At 55.7% G+C, this 15,268-nt stretch overlaps 3 protein-coding genes across 3 annotated transcripts in view; 2 read left to right on the top strand and 1 right to left on the bottom strand.

Annotated features, from left to right (window-relative positions):
- Positions 1-285: 285 nt before the first annotated feature.
- Positions 286-4,190, bottom strand: MONBRDRAFT_30258 (uncharacterized protein; the record flags this gene model as incomplete). Its single annotated transcript, XM_001750683.1, has 11 exons — positions 286-492; positions 564-799; positions 938-974; positions 1,060-1,561; positions 1,711-1,820; positions 1,989-2,567; positions 2,696-3,199; positions 3,426-3,488; positions 3,532-3,558; positions 3,605-3,762; positions 3,842-4,190. 11 exons carry the CDS (start codon positions 4,188-4,190, stop codon positions 286-288), a joined length of 2,772 nt encoding a protein of 923 aa, XP_001750735.1.
- A 1,156-nt stretch (positions 4,191-5,346) lies between these two features.
- Positions 5,347-6,011, top strand: MONBRDRAFT_12829 (uncharacterized protein; the record flags this gene model as incomplete). Its single annotated transcript, XM_001750711.1, has 2 exons — positions 5,347-5,420; positions 5,594-6,011. 2 exons carry the CDS (start codon positions 5,347-5,349, stop codon positions 6,009-6,011), a joined length of 492 nt encoding a protein of 163 aa, XP_001750763.1.
- A 1,267-nt stretch (positions 6,012-7,278) lies between these two features.
- MONBRDRAFT_12828 (uncharacterized protein) overlaps positions 7,279-15,268 on the top strand; it is a gene marked incomplete at both ends in the record, with an annotated part of 10,621 nt that continues 2,631 nt past the window's right edge. The window contains 8 exons of the mRNA XM_001750710.1: positions 7,279-7,467; positions 7,820-7,921; positions 8,022-8,116; positions 8,304-8,406; positions 8,647-10,469; positions 10,771-11,182; positions 11,325-11,816; positions 11,963-14,331. Coding sequence (XP_001750762.1) covers positions 7,279-7,467; positions 7,820-7,921; positions 8,022-8,116; positions 8,304-8,406; positions 8,647-10,469; positions 10,771-11,182; positions 11,325-11,816; positions 11,963-14,331 — 5,585 coding nt within the window. The remainder of the gene's footprint in view (positions 7,468-7,819; positions 7,922-8,021; positions 8,117-8,303; positions 8,407-8,646; positions 10,470-10,770; positions 11,183-11,324; positions 11,817-11,962; positions 14,332-15,268) is intronic.

The raw sequence follows: 15,268 nt of genomic DNA, 5'->3' as shown, positions 1-15,268 counted from the left end.
TCGCGTGCACGCGCGCACACACGGGAGCGACAGATACAAGGGCAGGCTCAGCCGAACAGCATGCCGTCGCCACACGTGAACATTGAACAACCCGAAAACAAACTCGTACAGGGTAGCGGATCCTGCTACCGGGCTGCCTCACGCAGCGTCGCGGTCCGCGTGGTCATTTCCACCTACAAGCAAGAGGAGCGTGTACCTTCATTAACAAAAAAGAAAGAAAGAAAGAAAGCAAGAAAAAGAAAAAACTCTCGGGCACCAACAGATAAGAGCAAAGGCATAGGGAGATCAAGCATCGCAGAGCAGGGATACCTCGTTGCCGTCGTCCAAGAAGCGGCAGCGCAACGACGGGTCGTCGCGCACGATGCGACCGGTGACAACCTCGAATTCGCCGACGCGGATGAGCTCAATGGCATGCGCCAATGCTTCATCGCGACTCTCGGCCAATTTGGTGTGCACCAAAAACGAAATCAAATCCGCAGCTGTAAAATACATCTGGACCAAAGAAAAGGCGAAGGGATGAGGATTGATGTTATTCGCTGTCTGACAAATGGTGCACCACGTACATAGGGGCCCAGCTTGCGGGAGATGCTGCTTTTAAGGGGATAAGCCCGCTCAAACTCGGCGCGGAGCCCCAAAAACTTGTCGACGCGACGACGGATGGTGGGGTCAAGTCGATCAAAGTTGAAGCCGCCGTAGCTTTCTTTCTGTAGACCCATGGCCCGTCCGATGCGGCGAAACAGGTTGCGCATCGGAAGCGTATAGCGATGCTTGGTGGCAAACACCGCAAACAAGATGACGCCTAAATACAAGGATTTACAAGAAGGCGAATCCCGCAAAAAAGAAAGGTCAGGGCAAACCCATAAAAAACAGCGCCGCTGCGCGAGACACCCGGCCTCGAGTCGTCCTGATGGCAAGTACTTTGCTTCTGCAGACACACCTTGAGCCGATAGTAAAAAGACGTCCAGGACGCGAACCTAGTTGACACAATGGATGGGTTGTATGAGACTGTCAAACCTCAGATTGCAACCCTATCCAGCTAAGGTGATGGCGGGGCCATACCTGTGCAAACTCTTTTTGTTCGACACCACCCGCCAGAATCCAGAGCAGGGTCATGAGCTCGATAAAGTAAAAAACAATCTCAACAGCCACAAAGACCAAGTCGCGGTAGCTCAAATAGTCTTCGTGCTTTTCTCGCGCGGCCATGAGAGCTTCCTGGTCATCATAGTCAACCATCTGGGATGCCACGCTGTAGTTGGAGGCCAACCGATCGTAGGCCAAGAGATCATGACTCAGGTCGCTCTGGGCAAGCTCTTGTCGAGCTTTGCGGGCCCGAATCATGATAACCAGTGAAACGGAGAGAACGGCAAGAACGCTGGCCTGTACACCAATGTCCAAGATGAGCGCCGTGTTATGGCTATGCGACATGCGGTTGATAATCCAACAGTTGGCACCCCGCAGGTCATCTTGGTAAGTAAATTCATGTTCCTCCATTCTCCACCAGGCTAGTGCCGTCATGGCGCAAGCCATGAGCACGCCAAGAACGGCAACTGCTCGCTGTTGCCTGTAGACAAAATGAAAAAGGAAGAGAAAAAAGCAGGGGAACGGGGGTCATCACACCGACAACAGGCGACGAGTCTGGTGTGCGAGAATGGTCCACGGGCACCATGGTGTGTCTAATGCAAAACAGGGTCGGTCCAGCAGTAGGCGTACCCGCGAGTGTAGCGCTCTTTGAGAGTGAGGCCAAGGGACATGGTCAAGGTTGAGGTGAGCACGGCTGCTCGCAAACCAGAAGCAAAGAGCCAAATAATAACATATCGCAGCTGAAGATGAAAATAAATGAGGACGCCAGACGACACAAAAAGGGCTGTAAGAATATGCGATGCCAGCGCTGAAGTGTTTTATTTTTTTTTTTTTTTCCTTCCTGTTTTCTGACCGCATTCTGCTTTTCTGATCTGCCTCTCTTTGCGTCAAGTTCTTCCCAAACGTACGCGAAAGTCGCCAGTGGAGAGCTTGCACGTTTGAAGGCTGATGCCAAGGCCGATGGCGCTGACAGTTAGAGCTGGAATGTGGAGGCGATGGCCCGCGTTGACCTTGGGGGCGACCACGTGAATGATGAGAAGGTAAAGGGCACCAAGGGTGGATATGAGACCCACGTCCTCAGAAACTCTTTCGAGCAAGTCCTGATAATTTTCAGGACCTTGAATGGAGATGCTAGCAATGGCTGTCGAGACCAGCATGACGGGTGCTGAGGCAATGGTGCATAGGAGGACAGTGGCGGTAGCTTCTTGGACGAGGATGCCAAAGTCCGAGGCCAGCATGAAGACGGCGGTTGCGGTGGGCAGAGTACCCATGATGTAGGCGAAAACAGAGAGGGACACCTCGGTGCCATCGGACTGCGTGATGGAGGCCGAGTGAAAAGACTGGAGGAGGGTGGCGGCCAAAATAGGCAAGAGAAACAGCTTGGCGCAAATTAGAAGAGCGGTTGTGAGAAGGCCCTTGCCTCCGATGGAGCGGAGTTTGCCCTGCATGTTGCCGCCGAGGTTTAAAAGGGCTGGCCCACCAAAAGCCTGCGGGGAAAAGAAAACGGAGAAAAAGGAAGTGGGTGGTGGGAAATCGTGCAGATGAGAAGAAAAGGTGGCGGACCGCAAGATTGCAGCAAAGACGGTGCGATGTGACCGGGGCAGGTTGGACATACTATGCCGAGTTTGCTTGTGACCTTGTCGACATAGAGAGGGACACTGCTGTAGCCCAGAAGGCTATAGTTGAGGGCCAAGCCGATGATGACGCTACTGATGACGGGTTTAAGCAGGACCTTGATAATCGTGCGTCCCAGGCTAAAGGTGGGACGGCCCTGCTCGCCGCTGTCATTTAAATTGTCTTCAACATCACTTTCCAATTCAGGCTCAGATCCAGGGTCGAGTGGGTAAGCATCCACAGGCACGGGGGAGGGTAGACCGCTGGCATCGAGTTCGACGTCGGCGGAAGTTTGGCTGATGGCGTGAGGACGAGATGCTTCGGCGAATGATAGAGCAGATGCCGAGTCGGCAGGGGAGAGGACGGTTGACGGGGTGCGATCCTCCAGCTCGACGGCCTCGCCGGCGACGGAACTCGATCTGGTTCGGGACTTCTTTTTCCGAGGGGATCTTTTGCGCGGAGGGTCTCGCAACCCATTCCGAATGGCGCTGATTTCCATCAGTACCTGACGTGCGGGCGTTGACATTGGATGAGAAACAAGGCAGACGGCGTGTCACCTGTGAGATGCGTGACTGGTTTTGGGTTGCGGCAACGAAATAAAAGAGAGAGGGTATGTTTGTGTGTTCGTCTCGGTCTGCCTGCCCGTTTGTCTGCTTGTCTGTATGAACGCATGGATGGATGGATGGATGGATGGATAGATGTATGGATGGATGGAAGCAGCAGAGACGCACAAAGCAAATCGGGTTGATGATGAGGAGCGACACGGGGGCCACCAGCATGAGGTATGATTGCGTCTAAAAGCGTAGTGAGACGCGGAATCAAGAGAGTAAGTGAGACCTGGTAGGGTTGGAACTGCATTCGCCACTACGGCGGCGGAGAAGAAAGGGGTGGATGAGCAGCAGGGGCATACTTTGGGGTTGGGATAGATGGCGTCGATGACGGGGACGCCGAGGGCATAGTCATTAGAAAAGGTACACATGACGGCTCGCATGCAAGCAGCAGCCAGGGGGGCGGGTTGGTTGCGATCAAAGAGCAGGGAGGCAGCAATGACAATGATGGCGACGGCTCCTGAGTGACAGTGTAATATGCTGGGGTGAGAAATGGGAAGGAGTCTGCCACTGAGCCCTGAATCGGGTCAAAGGCCGACCTTTGGCGATGAGAAAGGCGTAGAAAAAGTTGAGGTCAAGGCCAGAAAAGTCCAAGTTGATGAGGGCATTGAAGACAAAGGCAGGCAGGGCCACCCAGGTGCAGAAGCGACCAATGCCCGTGGAATGGGCGGCCGTGAGAATCTGTGTGAAGCGTGCAGTGGGAGGATGAGGTGGCACGTGGACGTAGATGGGGTTGTAAGGTCGGGCGTTGGGGCTGGAGGCGTTTGAGGATTGGGAATGCAGAGGGGACAGCACCTTGAAGAAGCGAAGGGCGTAGCCTAGGATGATGATGGAAAAAGCAACGGCGAGGGCCAGCGCCAGATCTTCAACGGCTGATGACCCGGACATGATCAACGTTTTTAAGAGGAACGACTGGGCTGACGACAATCAGGATAATGATATAGCAATGCGCTGCTTCGTAGAGCAATGCGCTGCTTCTTATTATTGTCCGTGTTGCGAGATTGCCAATCTGATCAGGACGCCGTTGTCGGGATGTCCGGGTCAGCGGTGGACCCCAGTGGGGCGCCCCACTGTGTGTATGGTATGTTGTATGCGCGCACGGCTCGCGTGGCCTACACGCCGGTGCTCGGGTCCGCTTGGAACATTTGCCGTTTGGTACTGCGCATGCGCGCCCTACACACGACGCCAATTGATCCGTCAGAAGAGACGAAAAGACCGGGGTGAGGTGAGGTGAGGGAAGGTGAGGTGAGGTGAGGTGAGGGAAGGGAGCAGCCAACGCCAACACGAACACGGAAAAGGACCACCCAGAAGACGAAGGTGGAACAGGAGGACGGGAAGTGGGAGGCAGAGAAGAGGGAGGAGGAAGAGGGAACAAGAGGTAGAAGGAGCACCCTAGCCACCCTCACCACCACTACTACCACCAGCATCACCAGCACCACCAGCGAGCAGCGCGCAGCGAGCAGCGAGCAGCAGCGCGCAGTTACCGTTCAAAAAAAAAAAAATGTGTGTGTGGTGTGTGTGTGACAGGCCATACCTACACGTGTGATAGTTTTAATGTTATTACTCATACCAAACTACAGATGCGTGTGGCAAAAGGACACGTACGTGTGGGAAAGGAACTCCTGTGTGTGGGGGCGGGCAAGAGGTGTGTGTGTGTGTGTGTGTGTTTCTGCTTCCAGTTCAGCGCACGCACCATTTGTCAGAGAATACCAATGTCAGATGTTTATACATAAGAGAGGTATGTGTATAATAACACTATCTGAATGTTGAAATTGGAGGGGGATTGTACAACGGCCCCCGTGTAAACTCGAGCCCAACTGTTCATTATTTCTGACATTTGTCGGCGATCCATCGTCGACGTCAGTATTTTGTCTGACATTCCAGTGAGAGGAGTCAGACAGAAGTGTCAGCGTGATGGACTCGGAGCCCCCCCCGCCCCCCGCCCCCCCTTCTCACGCACGACCTGGACGACCTGGACGACGCAAATCCCGAGGAGATGTTGGGCATTATTCCGGAGCAACCCCTGGAGCCCGTCCTGGGGCCCATGGACAACGATGATGAGCAGGAGCTGCCTCCACCTGCGAACCCTGGACTGGCCACGGACCAGAACAAGAACAGGTTTGTCATGGCCTATTTGGCATGGCGGGTCATGGTGGGCTTGAACGACACCATCAAGCTGCACTTTATGGTCTCTGGCCACACGAAGAACATTTGCGACGCCTACTTTGGCTTGATCAAATGCCGCATCAAACAACGAGATGTCTGGACCCCGCGTGACATGATGGCCGCAGTGGAGGACAGCACCGCATCTTCGACCTGCAAGCCTGGTTCAGCTGTGCGATGGATCAATTGGGAGATGTTGATGTGGCCAAGAGCATGGACAAGGCTGTCAAGAACATCTCTGGTGTGTTCCACTTTGAGTTTAGCGCGGCGCGCCCGGGCGTGGTCCGTCTGAACGCCACAAGCAGCAGCGACCCGGTCGACATCAACCTGCGATGCAATGACGATGACCCCGCGCCCAACTTGGGTGCCGATCTCAACATGGACGGCCTCTTGCTGGAAGCAAAGGCTCTGTCCGAGGTGCCGTTCATCCACAATGACATGAGGGATGGCTATCTGGCGGCCCACATTGCGAACAAGTACAAGGGTTCCGAAGGAGAGTTTTTGACAGAGTTTCTCAGCGATGGCACGACCCAGCAGCCTATTTGAGGCCACAATAACTCGGCGACCGTTGCGCCAATTGACTTGGGAGGCTGCATGAGACGGGACACTCCCCAAATGACCCAGGCACCCCCATAGGTAGCTCGGCTCTGGCCCTAAAGGACAACCATGCAAATCGAAACTCGAGCGTATACTTTTTTTTAACGGATCGCGTCTACTCAAATTCAGCTTTATACTACCCGTCGTAAAATTGGTTTCTTTATAGTATCTGCATCTTCTCTTGAATTAGAAGCATGAACTGTTTCTTTTATCGGATTATGTTCAAAACACCAGTTTTTGCTGCTTACCGTTTTTTTTTTTTTTGTGTGTGCTCTGTCTCTCTCTCTCTCTCTCTCTGTCTCTGTCTCTCTCTCTCTCAAGCTCTCTCTCAAGCTCTCTCTCTCTCTCAAGCTCTCTCTCTCTCTCTCTCTCTCTCTCTCTCTCTCTCTCTCTCTCTCTCAAGCTATCTCTCTCTCTAGTTTCCGAGCGCGGTTGGTCGGGCGGCAGCGGCAGTGTCCGACCCGTTCAGTGGCCAGACCTGTGCTGCCGCTTTTCTCTGTGTGGCGCGTTTCTGGCTTTGATCTCGACAGAGGTTTGCTAGTGTTGGAGCTGGTTGGGGTTGGGCAGCCGTGAGCAGTTGCTGCATTCGTTGAGGTGGGTTTGAATCAGACCTCGTGCTCCAGTGCCACCGGATCCGTTACGTTACACACACCGATGCGATGGTCGTCCAGATAGATGGATACTCTCACGCCTCACGCCTCACGCCTCACGCCTCACGACTCGCGCCTCGCGCCTCACACCTCACGCCTCACGACTCACGCCTCACGCCTCGCGACGCACGCCTCACGACTCACGACTGAATCAAAACTTCTCACTCTTTCGCGCTCGCACACACGCCTTGCTACACTATCCGCTGGCCATCGCGCTCGACCTGCACATCACATTAACCCACCTCAACCTCGTCCTCCTCTTCCTCCTCTTCCTCCTCTTCCTCCTCTTTCTCCCTCTCTCCACCTCCACCACCTCCTGCTCCTCCTCTTCCTCCCTCCTCCTCTTCCTCCCTCCTCCTCTGCCTGCATTCACGCCTCTCCACCGCGCCCACAGCTTGCCTAAGCGCTTATCCGACTTTTTTTTTTTTTTTCGACCCGTTCTCCGTCCTCGTCCTTCCCCTCCTCTTCCCCTAGGCTAACAGGCTCGACCCACCTTTCTGACCTCCTTTCCACTACACGGAGACCTCAACCTCAGCTTGGCACCTAATCCAGCCCAATAGCTCGCCATGGCGCAACGCTTCGCCGATCAGGCCGCCGGTCTGGTTGACGACACTTTTGATCAGGCTGATTTTGCCGAGGCCCCTGCCTTTCCCCGTCACTCCGTCCCCCACAACGGCTACCCGGGAAACGGTAGCGCTGGCCAGGATTACGAAAACGACGACGACGACTTTGATTTTGAAGATCAACCCACCCAGGTACCAGCCCCCAACCGCTTGCCCCTCGCTCCACTGACACGCGTTGCTCGCAACCCTCCCTCCTTGCCCGTCTTCAACCACACACACACACACACACACACACACGCACGCACACACACAAGTGACATGCACGCTCTCACGCGTTTGCGGCTTGATGACATCCGCCACATTAGACCCCGCACTTTGCATCGGCCTCAGCCTCGGCCGGCAAATCCAATGGAGCTCACCCTGGCACCCATAATAATATTGAAGGACACATTCACGTGGTACGCTCTTCTTGCTCGCAGCGCTGCTTCGCCCTTTGCCCAAACCCCTTCACCTCCAAGTAAACCCTACTCTCTCGCCCCCACAGCCCTTGCGCCGGCATTCCTTGGATCACAGCCAAGACCACGAGCAGAACATTCGAGCCGTCGCCTTTGAACAGTACCGCGAGCTTCATGACAAATATGAACAGGTAAAACGAAGACTCGCACTCCCCGCAGCAACTCCACAATCTCTGCCGTCACTCCCTCCTCATTGCTCGGCACCCTCATTGCTCGCCTCCCTGCTTGCAGCTGGAACAAGAAAATGAGAATCTCAACGCCGAGTGCATGCGCTTGCGCACGGAGGTTGCCGAATCGAGCGAGGAGAATCTTGCTCTAGCTGACCGGTAAGCCTGTGCCCATATGCTTTTCGTCCTTTTTTCATTTTTGCCGTGCCCCCCTCCCCTTTCTCTTCCCTCTCCCTCTCCCTTTCCCTTTCCCATCCGCCCCCTTCCCTCTTGCCTTTTGGCTCAGCCTCCCACGCTTCTGCTTCCCAATCTGTCATTCACGGCGTCATCAAACCCCTGAATCTAGGATTAAAGAATTACAGGTCGAGCAAGAGCGCCTGATTGATCAACTTGAAGATGCCACAAAACATTACTCCGGCCCTCATCCAGCTGATAATCTCTACAAACAGGTACCTCTTGTCCCCTTTTGCCCCCAACCGTTCCGTCTCCCCTTCCTTTTTGTACTCCATTTGGAGAACACTGAGCTCTCTCTCTCTCTCTCCCTTCTCTTGCTTCTTCTGCTTCTCCGTCTCGCCTCTCTTCCCTCTCCTCACACACACTCACACACACACTCGCACATTTACCTGTCTATCTTTTTTTTATCGATCAACCCTCAAACACTGTACCCTCTCAACTGACTTCCTTTGTAGGTTTTGAGACTGCAGCAAGAGCTTGAGAAAATGCAGGAGGAGCACGAGCGGGAGATTGACGCTCTTAATGATGCTCTGGGTGAAAACTCGGAAACCGGCTCTCGGTACTCCCTCTCGAGCGTTGCGGGAATGACCGAGATGATTGAAGACATGCGGCTAGAGCTCGAAAGCACCAAACGCGAAAACGCGGAACTACGCACGCTCAACGAGCAATTAGCAAACGAGACCGTCGATCCTGCAGCCATTAATGAGCTGCGCGAACAGCTCGAGCTCGTAACCCGTGAGCATCAACGCGAACTGCACCACGCCCAACAAGACAACGATGCCTTGTTGGCACGCATTGCTGAGCTTGAGCAAGCACCAGTGGAGCAACCTGTCAATGTCCCTCTCCGTGAAGCTCAGCAACAGACCTCGCGTCCCTCCACCGCAGGTGAGAGCATGTGGCCTCTTCTAACCCCTTGCGCGCTGTTGTCGAGGCCTTTGCCTCCTGTAGCCCACCTGCACCGGCAAGCTCACGTCATGCCTCCCACCTCCCCTCCGTTTTTAAATCGCTCGGTAGAGGGCCAGTCTGCACAAGTCATCCAATTACAAGAGCAAGTCGCGCGCTTAGAGGCCCAACTGTCTGAAGCTAAACGTCGAGCGTCCTTGGTCAATCGTGAGGCTGCCCTGCAGGCTGAAAACGTTGACCTTCGAGATGAGCTGCTCGCTCTGGAAGCCGACATTGCCGCAACTCACGCCACCACCAATGCCAGTGCTGCTGACATGGCCGAGCTGGAACGACAACTTGAGCGTGCACGCGACGAAAACATTGCACTTGGCCAAGAAGTAAATGAGCTTCATGCGCTTCTGGAGGAAGCGGAGGAGCGATTCCAGGCCGAACTTGAACAGGCCCAGCAGATGAATCACCGCCCCACGTCATCTGGAGAAGGTGATGCACATAGGCCGGGCAGTCGGCGTGGCTCGGGCACTGCCTCGTCAAGTGGTGCTCCCTCAGTGCCAAACAGCCAACGCCCGCCCTTCCGCCCAGCTGGTGCCCCTCTTTCTCGTCGCGGCTCTTTCATGGCCAGCGGCGATGTTGGGCCTCCCCTCGAGCGACGAGGCAGCGCCTTGTCTGTCATTACACCCTCTGGTGCTGGCCCAGCTGCAGCCGAGGGCCATACCGCTTCTGCTGCCCCGAGCGCAGCCCCAAGTGCAGTCGTTGCCGAGCGCATGCAGGCTTTGGAGGAAGAGAACGCTTGGCTCCACGAATGCCAGGCACGCTCACGAGCCCAACACCCACATCGACCCAACACAGACAAGAAGGCCCGTCGCACCGGCGCCCCCGTCCTGGCCACTGCCCGCCGCGCCCAAGACCGCAAAACGGAGCAGAACATGCAGAAAGTCATTGATTACCTGCAAGCTCACGACTGCTCCCCCAACGCCTCCACCTGGAAACAGGTGAACACGCTCTTTGCCTTGTGCACAGAGTTTGAACAACGCGTCGACCAGCAGGGCCGGGAACTCGATCGCATGCGTCCCGATTTGGAGCAATCTCGCTCGCTTCTGCGTCTTCATCGCCAAGATCAGATTGCCCCTGCTATTCGTCGTCTTCAAACTCAGCTCGAAAATGCCGAGCAAGGCACCCAAGACCGTTTGTTTGAAGTCGATCAACTCCGCGCTCAACACCAACGCCAACAAGACGACGCCTATTCGCGCCACCAGGGAGACTTGCACCGCGATCATGCCGCCCTGTCAGCCCAACGCAAAAAACTCCAGCGCAGCGAGTCGGAAGCCCAAGATACCATTCGATCCTTGCGCGATGAGAATCGTCAACTTTCTGCTCGGTACGATCAAGGCCCATCTCTGCCGCACAAAAAAAACACACCCGTTCGTCTAATGTGATTTGATGCTCATTTGAACATGCGCGTAGCCTGATGCAACTGGAAGCTGCACATGGCCTCGACTCAAGCTTGAACCGCTCCAAAATGAGGTACCTTCATTTGCTTCTCACCCCCACAATTCTCAATTCTCTGAGCTGGACTCGCCCTAAAGAGTCCGCCTTCTTTCCTCTCCAAAAGAATCCTAGCTTCTCAATCTCTCACCTAATGCCACTTCTGCCATGCATGGCACTAACGCACCAACTAGTGGGGAGGCGCGCGAGCGATCCTTTGCGGCTCCGGGGAATGTAGCAAGCGGGCATCTTGCCTCCTCCCACCTCGTCGCTCGGCAGATGGAGGATATCATTCAGCGCAGCGCCGCTGACGTCGGTGCCTTGAGGGAACAGTTGCGAAATGAGCGCTCGCGCCATCAACAAGAAGTGCAAAACTTGGAGCAGCAACTCCGTGCGGCACGGTCCCTCAATAAGGAAACGGAACTGACTGACACCCAACGGTTGCAGGCGGAGCGAGAACAGCAGCAACTGGAGATGGAGCGCCTCGCCGCAGAGCGCGATGCGCTTCAAGAGGACCTCGTCCTCGCTGAAAACAACATTGTGCGCCTGCAGGAAGCTGCCGAGGACAACCATGCCCGCGTGCTGGAAATGGAGGCCGAATTTGAGGTCGGTAGCTTTGAAATTTTCCTTTTCGCATTGTCAAGTTTTTGTTTCTTTTGCCGTTGCCTTTCTAACTTTCACACCTTGGACTTGCGTGGTTGCTATTCTATGCTGATGCTGACCTGCTTACCTCTTGCGCATCCCCTAGGCGGAGATGCAAACTTTGAAGGAAGCATTGCTGGTGGAGCAACGCCGGCACGAATCAGATCTGGCCGGTGCTCAGCGCTTTGCCACGGACAACGATGCGTCACATCAGGACCGAATTGAACGCATCCTGGAGCAGCTGCGCCAGTATGAAATTGAGCTCAATAACAACCAGCAGCAAGTCGACCGGTTACAGGCAGAGCTACGCCAGGCTCACGCGCATCACGAGGAAAACCTTGCCCGTTTGCAGCAGGAGCATAGCCTTGTCATCGCTGAAATTCACGAGAACCACGAGGCCGAGCTGGAGCGCACGTTGCGTGAGCTGCGTGAGATCTACGACAAGTCGGCTGTCGAGCAACAAGCGACGGAGGAGTACAAGGAACGCGAACGCGAGGCCTTGGAACGCTTGCGCCGCTTCGAGTTGGACTTGGAGACTGAGCGACAACGGTTTGCTCAAGAGCGGGCCGCGCTTACAGAACGTCATCAAAAAGAGCAGGTCAGTTTGGGAACAGTGGTCTTGCGGTGACTGCCACGGGACAAAGGGAAATCGCTGCCTTGTATGGAAAAGAAAAAGAGAAAAAAATTCACCGATTCGATGTTGGTGTTGGGCTCTGCTCTCATGTTTCTTCTTGCTTTTTGCAGCTACGACTAGAGGGTGAATTGGCCAAGTTACGTGAAGCCCGCAACATGGACCGTATTCAAGCTGAGGCAGACCACGCCCAGTACCTGCAAGATATCGAAGCGGCCGAGCACAACGCCATGGCACTGCGCCTGGCGCTCGCCGCCAAGGACCAAGAGCTTGAGGCCATTCGCGACAGCTTTGAGCAAGAGCGCAGTACCTTTACATCGGGGGTGCAGCGCTTTGAGGACCAGGTCAACGAGTTGGAGGAAGAGCTCAATCGTTTGCGCCTGCAGCGCACCGAAGAGTTCCGAGACATGGGCAATGAGCGTGCGCGCTTGCAAGAGCAAAACCGGGCGCTTGCTGAAGAAGCTCGGACCAAAGCAATCTTGCTGGAGAACCGAACGCAAGAACTTGATTATCTGCGTCATCGCGCGGACCAGGACGACGCCAACCGCACACTCCTAGCGGACGTGACGCGAGAGCGCGATCAGCGCCGTGTGAATGATGCGGCACAACAGGAGCAAATCAACCGCTTGACCGAAGAGCGTGACCAGCTGGCTCGTCAGCTGCGCTCCACCGAGAATCGCTTGGCTACCACGGCGGCCGAGCGCGCGGGCATGTTAGACGCTCTGAATCGTGACCGCACCACCCAACAGGAGCAATACGAAAAGGAGGTGGTCGAGCTTCAACAGCAATTGCGAGCTGCGCGCAGTGAGGACGGTGCCCATCGCGAGGCATTGGCTGAGCATGAGCGCCTGATTGATCGCGCATGGCGAGGCCTGCCAAAGGATGAGATGTCTGCTTTTGCAACGCTGACACAGCCAGCCCAGAAGCTGCGCCAATTGGCCTTGGCGACCACCAAGATGACTGCGCAGCTGCAACGGGCCGAGCAGCAAGCAACAACCGCTCAGGCCAAGCGAGATGCGGCTATGGCCGAGGTCAGCGAGTTGCGTGATCGCCTTCACGCACCACCAGTTTTGGACGAGAGTGCCATCGTGGCGCAGCAGCAGGAGCAACAGGCTCAGCAGCGCGAGCGGGTGGCACTGGAGAGACAGTTGATGGAAAGCCGAGAGGAAAACGCCGCCTTGGCAGCTCGCCTTCAGTCGGTTCAGAATGAGCTGCAGCAGCACCTAACGCATGCCCGCGACGAAGCAGGGGAAGCCCAGGCCATGCTAGAGACGGTGCGCCACGGGTTTGAGGCGGAAAGAGCAACATTTGACGAGCAGATGGGCGCGTTGCGCGCTGAGCTGGCAGACGCTCGCGAAGCAACGCAAGCGGCGCGAAACAAAGTGCGCGAGGCTGAACGTCGTACGGAGGAAGCTCGGGGTTTGGTTCGACAGCGAGAGGAGGAACTGGCGTCTACGACGGCAGCGCTAGCGACGGCGCGCCGTGAGGCGACAGCAGCGGGCTCGCGCGTGGCTGAGCTCGAAGAGCGAGCTGCACAACTGCAATCTGAGCTCTCGGCGACCGTGGCCAGCTTGGAGCCGGTCAGCCGAGAGCTGCAACAGTGCACGGCGGCATTGGAAGCAGCGCGGCAGGACTTGGCGACGGCGCAGGATGATGGCGCCGCTTTTGAGGCACAGACCCGAGCGCTATCTGAGCAAATGGCGACTGCGGAGGAGCAGCTCAAGGCACTGGCACTGGCGCAGGAGACAGCACGTCACGCACAGGCGGACGTGCAGAGTTTGAAGGACGAGGCTGTGCGTTTGCGTTTGGCCAACGAAGAGTTGCAACGGGAGGTGGCGCAGTTGCGGCAGGCTAGCCGTCGCGAGGCAGCCAATCACGCGGCGCTGGCTCGAGAGCTAGAGCGGCAGCTGGATGCACAGCGGGCGGTAGCCAATCGAGAAAAGGTTAACAGTGCATCGCTGACGGGCAATAACAAGCAACTGCGCGAGCAGTTGATGCATTTGAAGGCGGACCATGATCGGCTGCAGCAGCAACAGCGCGTTGATCAAGCGGCTCAGCAGGAGATGGTGGCCACGCTCCACGACCGCGAACGACGCCTAATGTCTGCCGAGCAGCGGGCACAGGCCGTGGAGGCGGAGAATGCGCGCTTGAGCACCCATCGCCGAACATTGGAGGACCGTTTGCGCCGTGAGCAGACGCGTATGCTGGACGACATGCACTCGCAGCTCCAGCTGCGCAATACCACCATGCGTGCATTCCAGCGCGGTGAGCAAACCACCATGCAGGAGCGCTCCATGCACAATGTGAGCCGCCGTCTGGCGGATTTGGGTGCCAAGGTGCAGATGGAGCGATCAGTCAGCGCGTCGCCGCCGCGATCAGAACACGCCGGAAGTGCTGGTCCAGCTTCGGATCAATTGACGAGCACCATGCGTCCCGGCCTGACCAATGCTGCCTTGCCCCTCGATCTGGGTGCCGAATCTTCGTAAATGAAGGATGGTTGGGGTGTATCACCCTTGTTCCGTCTGTCGGGGCTTGTGTTGCCCCCTTGACCAAGAGCCAACCCCCCCCCCTTCTTTTTTCTTTTCTTCTTTCTTTTTTTCTTGCAGTGGGCAAGACAGAAGCCATGCTATCAGCAGCTTGGCTCTGCTCCATCCGTTCACGAACTCGTTTTGTTTTGTTAGCAGCAGATGGCCCACAGGTGTTCATTTCCCATTGTGACGGTGTGGTTTCGCTCGCTGCGCTGGTCTCATGCGCCGACTTGACGTGGGACATGAAGTTGCGGAGATTGGCCATGCTTCTGGGTCCTACCCTCCAGGCGAGTGGAGCACGCTAAGCAACTGGCAAAGTGTGTGTGCGTGTGTGTGCGCGTGTGTGTGTTCGCCAAGGGGCATCTTGTAACAGCATCCTTTCGAGTTTTGGTTTGCTTTGGTTTGCTTGTTCGATTTGTTTTGTTGTTGTCTTTTTTTTTTTTTTTTACGTGGCACCCTGAGTGCTGGAATCAGGACCGAGATACGTGCGGTGCTGCTCTGCCCCATGGTCCTGCGTAGATAGTACTCTCTTTGCGCTTTTCTTTGACTGAGCTGTAGACGTCTTTTCTCTCCCTCTCTTTCGTGTGATTGTTCTCGTCGCCATTATTATCCCCAAGTCATCAAGCCTTACTGCTTGATCGACCGCGGCCCTTCTCTGCAACCTGCAATTGATGGTCAGCACCTTCTCCCGTGCCCGCTTTCTTTTATCTAATGTGCGAATGAGCCAACGCCCAATGCCTCTCTTTCCCTGTTGCCTTGTAACGTATCCCGCTGCTTGCCTGTCTTGTGAGGCTGGCTGCCTGATTGGCCTTAAAAGTTCAAAACTCTCTCTCTCTCTCTCTCTCTCTCTCTCTCTCTCTCTCTCTCTCTCTCTCTCTCTCTCTCTCTCTC

Source organism: Monosiga brevicollis, genomic scaffold (genome assembly GCF_000002865.3).
Source record: "Monosiga brevicollis MX1 MONBRscaffold_46 genomic scaffold, whole genome shotgun sequence".
Taxonomy (NCBI): domain Eukaryota; class Choanoflagellata; order Craspedida; family Salpingoecidae; genus Monosiga; species Monosiga brevicollis.
The sequence above is the reverse complement of the archived record's forward strand: the minus strand, read 5'-3'. Positions and strand labels throughout refer to the sequence as shown.